The following is a 12,305-nucleotide window of genomic DNA, read 5'->3' as shown; positions in this document are numbered from 1 at the left end:
TGCACCTCGGCGACAAAGTCAGACTTTCGTGAAGACTTGGCAGGTGGGGGAAGCGGGGACGTATGAGAATAAGCGGTAAACAATATTTTGATTGCGAAGATTGATAGTTTCGAAATTTGCTGATGCTTACAAAAATTTAAAAAGCGAATTTAGAAAAAAATAATTGCAATTTTCTAAAATTGTTGATTTTTATTTTAAAAATTGTAAGCAACTGCAGCAAAAAAAAAAAAAAAAAAAAAATCTTGTATTGCTCAATAACTTTGCGCTAAGAAAAATATGAAATGTCCTATAACCCGCTCTTGAACCGACCATCTGATCATTAAAATCGACGTCTTAGTTTACGCACACACACACAATAAGAGTGCACTGTATCTCCTATAGTAGAAAAATGACGGTGAACGTGATGTGATACACGCTCACGTTTGTAGGTAGATCATTAATTTAGGGTTGTAATGAGACATGTTGATTTTTAAAGTTGGATCGTTAACATTGTATAGATCATTTTTAAAGGTGTAAAAGCCTTATAGCCTCATGGGGGGGGGGGGATACTTAACAGTATTGAGTGGGGGATAATCTCAAAATGAATGACGTCATTTATAAAAGGCCAGTTTTTAAATGACCCAATAGTTTGACAGAAATTGTCCGATCAACGTTTTTTGGTCCATGAGAACTAATGGGGGGAAGGAGTAGAAACATTTATCATGAAAATACAAGTGGGTCGACTATAACTATATAATGGATGGGATGTAAGCGAGATCTGTGGCGGTGCCTGTACACATGAATGGGATACAGTTGTGCACGAGGCGCCCTATAGCACTCTGGTTAAAAATGGAACTGACACGAGGCAGGGGATACACAGGACGAATACTTTAGTTTATGGGGAGGGATGGGTGGGGGAACATAAATTACAGACAGAATATTTGAAAGGGAAGCAGATAACTAAAACACAAAGTAAGATTACAACAAAGTATAGCAGTAACACATAAAGTAAGATCACAACAAACTATAGCAGTAACAGAAAGTAAGATTACAACAAACTATACCAGTAACAAACCAAGTAAGATGACAACTAACTATAGCAGCAACAAACCAAGTAAGATTACAACAAACTATAGCAGTAACATAGACAGAAAGTAAGATTACAACAAACTATAGCAGTAACAGACAGAAAGTAAGATTACAACAAACTATAGCAGTAACATAGACAGAAAGTAAGATTACAACAAACTATAGCAGTAACAGACAGAAAGTAAGATTACAACAAACTATAGCAGTAACACAGACAGAAAGTAAGATTACAACAAACTATAGCAGTAACATAGACAGAAAGTAAGATTACAACAAACTATAGCAGTAACATAGACAGAAAGTAAGATTACAACAAACTATAGCAGTAACATAGACAGAAAGTAAGATTACAACAAACTATAGCAGTAACATAGACAGAAAGTAAGATTACAACAAACTATAGCAGTAACATAGACAGAAAGTAAGATTACAACAAACTATAGCAGTAACATAGACAGAAAGTAAGATTACAACAAACTATAGCAGTAACACAGAAACGCCTGTGCGCAACAAGAGACGAGTCCAGTAGTTAAAACGGCCTTACCACAACATAAACAATGCTTGCAGCTTTACAAATAAATGCAACAAGAAGTTTTCTCAGGATGAATTCCACAAGGAGTTCTCCCATTTTCTCAAGTCAGCGCAGCAAAGTTGTTTTAATCCGATGAGTGAGTTGGTCAAAGTTGGTATCGACAGTGAAATAATCAAAGCATCACAAGCCGTGGACATGTACAAAGTTCCGTGTCTCTAAGGTAGATATCCATGCACAACAGTGGTCAAGTGGTCATATCAAACTTTGTGTAGTTTCTCTCAGCTCAGTCAAGCACGAGTCGATCGTTTGCTGGTCAGAAGCACGAATGTCGGCTCATGCCAAGTCAATTACATTTTAAATGGGAGCGGGCTTTTGGTCATCGGCCATCCAATGTGGACGCTGGTTTTGTTTGTCCACTCTCCGCTTGTGGATTAGACGGGGGATCACAACGCCTCCTTTTCTTTAACACCCCCCCCCCCTCCCGACGGACACACACACTTGACTGTTCTGCTCTTGTGATTTGCAATATTTGAACTTTTTATAATAACTGTCACTATGACCAACATTTTTTATGGGTAGGCCTATTTATTTCACAAAAGACTTTTGTAAAGTTACCTTTTGAGTTTCTACACATTATGTAGCTAACAGGTTTTTTTTTTTTAATCACATGACGGGACAAGCTGAAATAGCGCCAGAGCCAATCTGGTGGTGTACAACCATTCTCTGCTAGCCTTATGTGTACACTAAGGTACAGGAATGAATGACTTCACTGTCACTGTATGACGGGCTATTATTACATTGTGTGGAGCGCCAGTGTGTGGAGCGCCACAAAGACAGAAACAGAGTGGTTTAGTTGAGTCTCCGTATCGGATCACACCCTGTCCAGTGACGCCCTCACCCGATTTTGTGACCTCACCCTACACGAGAATGTTCTAGAAAGGGACGTCCATGATAAATAGCAGAGGGGAGGGGGTGCCCGAAAGACGCTGTCACAAACTGTCACTGATAGCTTGACCACTAAAAAAAAGTAAAGTTCCCCTTTCAAACCTGACGGTCTATAGGGCAAGTGAAGTAGAGTTCACTTGTTTCTGTGACTCGGCATATGAAGAGATAGTGTGGTCAGCACTATGCCCAGCCGCGTGGTGGACTCGGGGACGGTCTACTCACTTGAACCCGGATTCGAACTCGAGACTTACGGGTCAGCAGTCCAGCTCTCTACCGCTAGACCACTCCGTCCTCTAGACCACTGGCGACCTGTTACTCTCGTTAGAATTACATGTAGGGTAGGGGATAAGATTGTGAGGTCATTTAAGTGAGCTCTCCCCCTTCTCCCCCCCCCCCCCCTCTCTCTCTCTCTCTCTCATGCGGACAATACCAGATCGAACAATGCTCATAAACCAGACAGGTGGCAACAGTATGAAGAATCGAGCACTTCTCACATTCACAGCCGGGTTCAAGTCAGCAGAACGACCCTGAGTCCACCCAGCTCTGATGGGTACCTAACTCACGTTAGGAAAAGTAAAGGCGGCATGGGAAAAGTGCTGACCACTCTATCCGAATTCCCTGAAACAGATGAACTTTATACTTCATCTGCCCATTGTGTCTTGGGGACGAACGGGAAAGATGATGATACCCGTGGGTTGCTATTAGACACATGGTTCATCCCCTGGCGCACCGACCTGGTCTGGATATGGGGGGGGGGGGGGGAGGGGAACTGCCCTACGGTGCTGAGTTTCGGGTGCCGAACTCGTGACTTGTATGCTATTGAGGTCGCGGTTCTACCGCTAGGTCGTGCCATTTAAATATGACGTAGCAAAACTTTTCATTTCTTAAAAATCAAAATATACCCTGACACCCCACCAAGTAGATCATTAAAAATCCAAAGACATATCCCCATTTCACCCTAGCGCGTGACATCATTTAGGGAAGATTTCTATAAATAAAGCTATGCTTATTTAAAATGCAAGAGCAATATTTTGTTACGTAAATAAATAGAATGGATGATATTTTCATATGTAAAAACCAAAAAATAAAGTCTAATCAATACAACGCAACACAATTCAGCCAAATAAAAACACTGGCTATACAGAATGTGTGGGCGATATGAATGAAATACGAGATGAATGTCAAAAGTTTTATTTAAAACCTGGTATCAACAGAAAAGTTTTAGTTTTAGGTCTATTGTTTCTATACAAGGTTACAGTGAGAAAAAAGAAAGTAGTAAATTTATCTGGCAACTATTCTCAAGGCCGCGTGTTGCTAGTCTAGCCAGAGACAGTTAAGGAAAGATTCTATTCTAGGGGTCAATGAAAGCGTCGCTCAAAACATGTGACCAGTGGTTAACACCCACGTGATCATTCTCTTCTCGGGGCTTTCATTTCCTGTGGCACGGGGCTCGGGAATGCCGTTGGTCATGAGAGCTATTTTGTGCTGCTGGTCCTTGAGCCCGGTGAAATGTTGCACCCCATTTTTAGAAGCTCTTCACATCATCAAAGGCTGCTTTCAATGTCATCTTTTTTTCTCTGGGATTTGTGCTCGGTGGGCGAGCCCATATCGAACATACAAGTTGAGGAAGAAATCAATTAAACGCCATCATTAAACAAGGTTTCAAATGTCTATCGGATGAGTGGGCTTGGAATATGTCTCAACGATTGCGGGAGATACGTGCCTATAACGTCAAGCTTTGTATATAAAAATAACAGGAAAAATTCCTCTTCTAAAAATTCCGATACAGTAACTTTATGAATTCAAATTATTGACGTGTATACTCGGCATTCTAAAATAATTATTAAGAAACATTGCGGAAGCGTTTTAGCAATGCCGTTAAGAATTATTTTCAAAAATGATATGGTATATCTGTAAGACAAAAGTTAAATTAAGAAAATGAAGAGAAAATTACAGTATATTTGAAAAAAATCCTGAGTGAATACTCAGTGTAGTTAGGCATGGCAACAGACAGATCAATGAGATTGTAACAGGGACCAAAGAACGAGAATTGTAAAAACATCCCAATGAAGAAGGTAACGTGCCGGACCTCACCCCCACAACAAAGCTTTAATGCCCCTTGATCTAGGAATCAATACGATGGACACCAAATGGTCAAGTTCACGGTCAACACGCCATCAAGGCCGCGTGGACGGTATTAGATCAAGTCCTTGAGAGCAAGACCCAAGCATGGCCGGCATGTTGACCAGAGGCTTGAGCCGCTTGATTAAGTGGACGTGCCTGCCTGCTTCACCTGCTTAATACAGGCTCGACTCATCAGCTTCCGGTAGTAAACATGGCGGACTCATGCAGTCTGGGCACCGTCCAGCTCCCTGATAATCTCACTGTGGGGGCGGGGAGAAGAAGGGGGAGGACACACCCAATGTGTAGCTAAATACAGCACAGAGAATCTCGTTTAACAAAACTTATTGTTGATACCACTGAAAAAATGGTTGTGTAGGATAAACCATGGGATTTTTAGTGCTAATAATACTGATACAACTGTAACTATCAAAGGTACGAGTTCAAGCACGTTTTTTGGAATAAAGAAATGCAGTGTTGAAAAACGTTTAACTTACCATACCTATATTTTTCTTCATAAGCCTAATCAAGAAAGTTTGCTTGGGATGGTAGTTAACGTTTAAATGACATTTTAGTATAATCTAGTACTGTTTGTAAAAATAACATGGGAAAAGTTCAAGCTAAAGATTTAAACTATTCGCACATCAAGATGAACATTTTCAAAACTAGTCAACAAAACTAGGAACCAATAAAGATGCACCCTTCACTCAAGAAACATAACCTTGAATATGATACACTAGTGCTCTAAAGATGCACTCTTCACTCAAGATACATAACCTTCAATATGATACACTAGTGCTCTAAAGATGCACTCTTCACTCAAGATACATAACCTTGAATATGATACACTAGTGCTCTAAAGATGCAATCTTCACTCAAGAAACATAACCTTAAATATGATACACTAGTGCTCTAAAGATGCACTCTTCACTCAAGATACATAACCTTGAATACGATACACTAGTGCTCTAAAGATGCACTCTTCACTCAAGATACATAACCTTGAATACGATACACTAGTGCTCTAAAGATGCACTCTTCACTCAAGATACATAACCTTGAATACGATACATTAGTGCTCTAAAGATGCAATCTTCACTCAAGATACATAACCTTGAATATGATACAAGTAGCGCTCTAAAGATGCACTCTTTACTCAAGATACATAACCTTGAATATGATACAAGTAGCGCTCTAAAGATGCTATTTTCACTCTAGAACCATCACCTTGAATATGATACAAGTAGTGCTCTTACCTTGTCTAGCAGATGGTAGCACTTGGCGGTGCCTTCTATCCTCTCCCTCGCCTCCTCCAGCTGCCCAGTGAAGGTCTGTAGCTGCCTCTTTAAGGTCTTGGCCAAATCCTTGTAGCCCGTGGCTTCAGAGAAGTTGCCGCACTGAGACAGCATGCTCGCCTCCTCTAGCAGATCATTGCCTTTCTCTATGTAAGACTGTCAGACAAAGGGGAAAACACGTTGAAATCATACACAAATGGTGGTCATATATCATATTTCTCTATGTAAGACTGTCAGACAAAGGGGAAAACACGTTGAAATCATACACAAATGGTGGTCATATATCATATTTCTCTATGTAAGACTGTCAGACAAAGGGGAAAACACGTTGAAATCATACACAAATGGTGGTCATATATCATATTTCTCTATGTAAGACTGTCAGACAAAGGGGAAAACACGTTGAAAGCATACACAAATTGTGTTCATATATCATATTTCTCTATGTAAGACTGTCAGACAAAGGGGAAAACACGTTCAAATCATACACAAATTGTGTTCATATATCATATTTCTCTATGTAAGACTTTCAGTAAAAGGGAAAACCAATTGAAATCATACACAAACTGTGTTGATATTACATTTTCTGCTGTTGTTTCTTTAGTTAGTGTTACAAAAATGTTAGTGTAGTATTCTATGGAAGCAATAAAAAGCGGACGATATAACGAGCGGACCAGGTATTCTTACAGAACTGATGTAATGAGCGGACCAGGTATTCTTACAGAACTGATGTAATGAGCGGACCAGGTATTCTTCCAGAACTGATGTAATGAGCGGACCAGGTATTCTTCCAGAACTGATGTAATGAGCGGACCAGGTATTCTTACAGCACTGATGTAATGAGCGGACCAGGTATTCTTACAGAACTAATGTAATGAGCGGACCAGGTTTTCTTACAGAAATGATGTAATAAGCGGACCATGTATTCTTACAGAACTGATGTAATGAGCGGACCGTGTATTCTTACAGAACTGATGTAATGAGCGGACCAGGTATTCTTACAGAACTGATGTAATGAGCGGACCATGTATTCTTACAGAACTTATGTAATGAGCGGACCAGGTATTCTTACAGAACTGATGTAATGAGCGGACCAGGTATTCTTACAGAACTGATGTAATGAGCGGACCAGGTATTCTTACAGAACTAATGCTGTGTAAGACAAGTGAACGGTGGGAGAACTATTCGTTCAAACACTGATTCTTACATAAGTGTGGTCCATTACACTGTCCAACAAGGCCTTTACATGACCACTGCCGATGTAATATCATAGAGATATTGACACAGACAGCGCGATACATTGATAATAACGACCTTAAAAAGACAAAAGCACTAAGATGTGACCAAAATGGGAATGACCTACGGTAAATATAAATAGCTGATACCTTTTTAAATACAACACCTGCAAGTACATGGAATAATTTGGTTTCGTAAAGACTGAGATCAGGGTCCATATCTTCGGGATTCAATGTGTTCACATGTAATAAAACGGTTGTAGGGGTTTCGTGGTCAGGGTTAAATTTAAAAATTGGAATTTTAATACTAGATTTGGGACATACTGTACCCCCCCCCCCCCCCTCTCCTCCCGCCCGCTCCCTCGAATACTGCAATTTACTAAACATGTTTATTACGTGTACGTAGCCTAAAACAATTTATTACATACATGTACGTTAGTCCGTCATATAACAGTGTTGTACAATATAACTTATAAGAACGAATGAAAGTGTAGCCTGTAAGTTGACAATTTGTGTGTCGTGTGTTCATGTGCTACATGCTCAAGCAAAATGCTGAAACAGTTCTATAGCTCAGAGCTAAAACACATCTACAACCAACTAGATAAGATATATTTTATAATCATTCGGTGGGGATTCGTGTGCAGTCCCTCGCGGCTGATGTCAAATGTAATCAATCACAGAACAACAGGTAAATCCTTACATAAAGCTGTAAGAGCTTCAGGTTAGTGTAGGCCAAGTCTGGTGACACGGGAGGCAGGGCCGACGTGTCTGATTTCATCAGATCGCCATCTGAATGCCAGCATTTTTTCTCTGCAGACAACAAACCGGTGCTGGCGTCGGTGTAGGATACGTCGGGGTGGTCCACGGTCGTGTAGTACAGGTCCCCGTCGGAGGGTGTTCTGTGCGGTGGAAAAAGCTGTAGTCTGACGTCAGAAAATGGGTCCGTTGATTGACGTCGTGTCTTGAAGCTTGCAACTATAGGACTCCAGCAACAAAGGCTGGACACTTTCTTCACTGGCTCCATTCGTCTCGTGCGGTCATATGGTTCAAGCACAATAAACACAACTCTAGCCTTACAACACAAGAATTAGCTAACTACACCATATCATGCAGGTGATCAATTAATCCATAGGGCGAGTGATGAAATAGCTGGTCTTGATGTAACTTAACTTTGGTAGACTTGTATTTTTTTTTTTTTTTTGTAACTTAGTTGTATGTGATAAAGGGTTAAAAACACGGTTAAAATTGTAGTAGGCTGGTGGTGTGGGCAAGTACACACCAGTAGCGTGTGAGGTTTGACTAGAGCTCATGTTTACACGCTAGTGCTGTGTGCTGGTGTAAACATCAGACCCGTGTAACAACACGGACTGTTGTCTAACTACGTCAGTTGAACACATACAACCACAGAGTTTTTGTACAAGCAGAAAACCGGAAACATCTTTTTACCTCGGTGGTCATTCACGTTTTAGAGAACGAGATGAGCATTGTATTTCCAAATAACCAGGTCATCGGAAAGTGTGACGTTCTAATCTGTTATTAGACTAAACTGATAGAGGAAGTGAGTGGTAGGAGACCGTGGGGAGTGGAAAGCTTTCACAGAGGCCCCATTTTTCCTCAAGGAACGAAAAGGAAAAATGATCATGATAGGGGAACAAGAGATACAAACAACGCCATCTTTACACTACCATCTGTACCAACCCATACACGCATCCGTGTCTAGGTGTCATATCGATACTAAAACATTAATGACGTGACAGTAGGCTTTATAGCCATATCAATACTTTGGATAACTTAATGTAAAGAAAAGTTATAGATCTCACTAAGCTTAGAGAATTATATCACTTTTTCAATAACCTCGGAGTATCAGAGAGGTGTCACGCAGTAAACAATGACACGTGACACTTCTTATGTCCGTCAGGTTATGCACCATAAGCAATATTCTTAAAAGATGGTTTTTGTCAGGTTATGCACCATAAGCAATATTTTTAAAAAAAAATTATTTTCGTCAGGTTATACACCCTTAGCAATATTCTTTAAAAAAATTATTTTCGCTCTCCCTTGAAAATAAAATAATGTGTAAATACGCTTTGAACTTAAGTGTAGGCCTATATGGACCATTTTAGTATTTATGATTGACTAGTTGCACGAGCTTTGTACTGAATCTATGATAATCAAATATTTAAGTAAGGTATATGACGTCATGAGCACCGAGTGTGAAAACTTAACTAATTAGAAAAGCTGCATTTAAGTAACTATGTACTCATGATTAATATAAGGTAAAAAAGTACGGTAACATTACAGCCGTTTTAAAACACGGATAATTACAATATCTAAAGAAAGCAAACTAAGTAAGAGTTAAAATGATGAGCTAGTGGCGTTAAGTGTTGAAATAGGTAACAGGGTGTTAGTCCCCCTACAACTTACGTCACGAGTATACGATCACAGAAAATGTTTGAATGCACTGTATCACGTACCTAGGAGAGACACAACTAGAGCACACAAGACGTCACTGTTTTAGCAGGTCATTAACGGGGATTTAGCCATTAGACGTGTGTATTGACGTAGCCCCCCCTCCCACTGAATCAATACTCATCGAAAGAGTTAACACATGCTATCCCGTCAGACAATACACATGTGTTTACATCAGCTGTACATCTTCTTCACGCAACAGTTGCACGTCATTGTACTGGACATAACCGTAACTTTAAAGCTGAGATAACTTACACTCTTAGTTAACAAGGATTTTTACACATGTACATAAAACATGACTTCTAGCCCAGTTCGCTTAAATAGCATGCAGTTAAACTAATTTCAACAAAGCTTCATTAGTGTTCTATATTATCAAATTTAAAGACGGACATTGGTAGACATACCTCGTCCGTTTGCAGCCATCATAGGAATCCTACAGTGTGTAGACAAAAAGCTGGATACATGTGTATGAACACAGCTGGTCTGTCAGCATACGTGTGTATCAACATAACGTGTGTATCAACATAACGTGTGTATCAACATAACGTGTGTATAAACAGGCGCGTGTCCAGTATAGAACAGGTCAAGCAGCACAGTGAATCAGTGTTAAACCAGTCCGTGCCACACTTCTATAAACAGTAGCAAGGAGGGCCGGCTCCCAATGGCATCCAGAAATCAATAAGAGATCTCGCGTGTCATCTTCCCAGCCTGCTCGTGTTGGCCTACACCGCCCAACTGGACTTTTTTTGGTGATTGTATCGGTTGGTTTAAAACGTTCAATTGACTAACGAACTTTATCACATCACTGAGTTAGGAACACCACAATAAGTGCAGATACCAATCAATAAACCGTCATTAAATCTTAATAGATGTGTGTAATTTCATTAGTAGTCGCTAATTATTTTTTTTAATGTCAAACGTGTGTGAAATATATCCTTTATTTTATTTACTGCGCGGGAAAAGAGTAGCATCAAAAATAAAATTAAAAGAGAAGAAAGTCACCCCTCCCGTTAACCAAAAATGCAAACGCTACTAGAATTCTAGCTTGATGCAAGCGTGTAGGCAAGGAAAAGTTAGCGTAGGCTAACTCAAGCGGGGCAACTGCACTCGGTTTGTAATTTACGCAGTAGCCTCCCTTTACAAGTCCCACAATTAAAATCTTTTTTTGTTGGCCATTAATTAGTAGAATATTTTGAACCAGAAATAATGTATGTCTTAGTTATTTTTCGAAAGTGTTTATATTTTTATATAATTATGTCTAAGACCATACTATGAGCTAGACGCATATCCTGTAATTTACAATTTTAAGGACTGTTTATCCACAAGCCTACAGAATGAAAGTGATTTACAAACTTATTACAAGCTTTTATATTTAAATTGATTCTTCTGTCTGTTGCCAGTCTTGGATGGAAATCTCACCCACTTCTATAGAACCCATTTGTTTCAATATTTTTAGAAGTTACAAAAATTTATGTATTTTTAAATGCATGCTGTATAAACTATTAGTATTGTCGCGCTATCCAACCATCGAGTGTAAGTCAAACCTTCAAGATAAAATGTCAACTCAATGGGAAACCAACCAGTAGGGACACATCGTTGTATTTTTATTGTACAGGTTTCTCGTTTTTATCCCTCCCCACCCCCCACTTTTTTCACACACGCCGGAAGCGGATCTCCCCGGAGTCTGGAGGGTCGAGAGATAATTAGATGCCAGCTTTATTAGAGAACTGACCACTCAGTGTCAGAAGGTCCAGTCTGACAGGCGAGAACACTGCCAGGGATGGGAGAGCGTTGGAGGGGACATGTTCAAATCTAAACAATCGTTGGAGGGGACATCTTCAAATCTAAACAATATTCTAAACAATCGTTGGACGGGACATCTTTAAAACAATTGTTGGAAGGGACATCTTCAAATCTAAACAATCGTTGGACGCGACATCTTCAAATCTAAACAATTGTTGGACGGGACATGTTCAAATCTAAACAATTGTTGGACGGGACGTCTTAAAATCTAAACAATTGTTGGACGGGACATGTTCAAATCTAAACAATTGTTGGAAGCGACATCTTCAAATCTAAACAATTGTTGGACGCCACATCTTCAAATCTAAACAATTGTTGGACGGGACATCTTCAAATCTAAACAATCTTTACACGGGAAACCTTCAAATGTAAACAATCAACGTTCTTACAAAACACCATGAGCATTACTTTCAAATCTTTATCACATGTTCACATGTACAATATGATAGCATATGAAATAATGGTTCAGCCAAACAGAACTAATTTAAAAAATCTTGTCTAACAATAATCACCGTGAGCCCTAATAAAATTGGGCTGGAGGCTCACACGAGCTGAAATGAGTTAGGACGATAATTATCTGCAGGTAATAGCTAGGAAATGTGCTAGATTGAGTCGATCAGGAAATGATGTGTCAGTAATTATGACACAGTGAGTATTAATTGGTAATTGATTTATGCCCATGACGAAGTGCACAGGCATTGCAGTTACCACCGATTATTTATAACTTGTGTAAAATGTAACATCCCCAGTGAAGATTATAAAGGGCATGTTCACCACAAGTTTATCTGGCATGTACTTTAGATGTGTGACCATTAACCACCTACACACCAACTTCAA

The 12,305-nt window shown here is 39.7% G+C and overlaps 1 protein-coding gene across 3 annotated transcripts in view; it reads right to left on the bottom strand.

Moving 5' to 3' along the window:
- LOC131928602 (uncharacterized) overlaps positions 1-12,305 on the bottom strand; it is an 84,263-nt gene that overhangs the window by 11,306 nt on the left and 60,652 nt on the right. For all 3 annotated transcript variants that reach the window (XM_059284674.1, XM_059284687.1, XM_059284682.1), the window contains one exon: positions 5,923-6,117. In XM_059284674.1, the coding sequence (XP_059140657.1) occupies positions 5,923-6,117 (195 nt within the window). The remainder of the gene's footprint in view (positions 1-5,922; positions 6,118-12,305) is intronic.

The sequence above is a fragment of the Physella acuta genome, unplaced genomic scaffold, assembly GCF_028476545.2.
Source record: "Physella acuta isolate Inbredline_101_S28 unplaced genomic scaffold, ASM2847654v3 ptg000091l, whole genome shotgun sequence".
In the NCBI taxonomy this organism is placed as follows: Eukaryota; Metazoa; Mollusca; class Gastropoda; family Physidae; genus Physella; species Physella acuta.
This window is presented reverse-complemented; position numbering and strand designations above follow the sequence as displayed.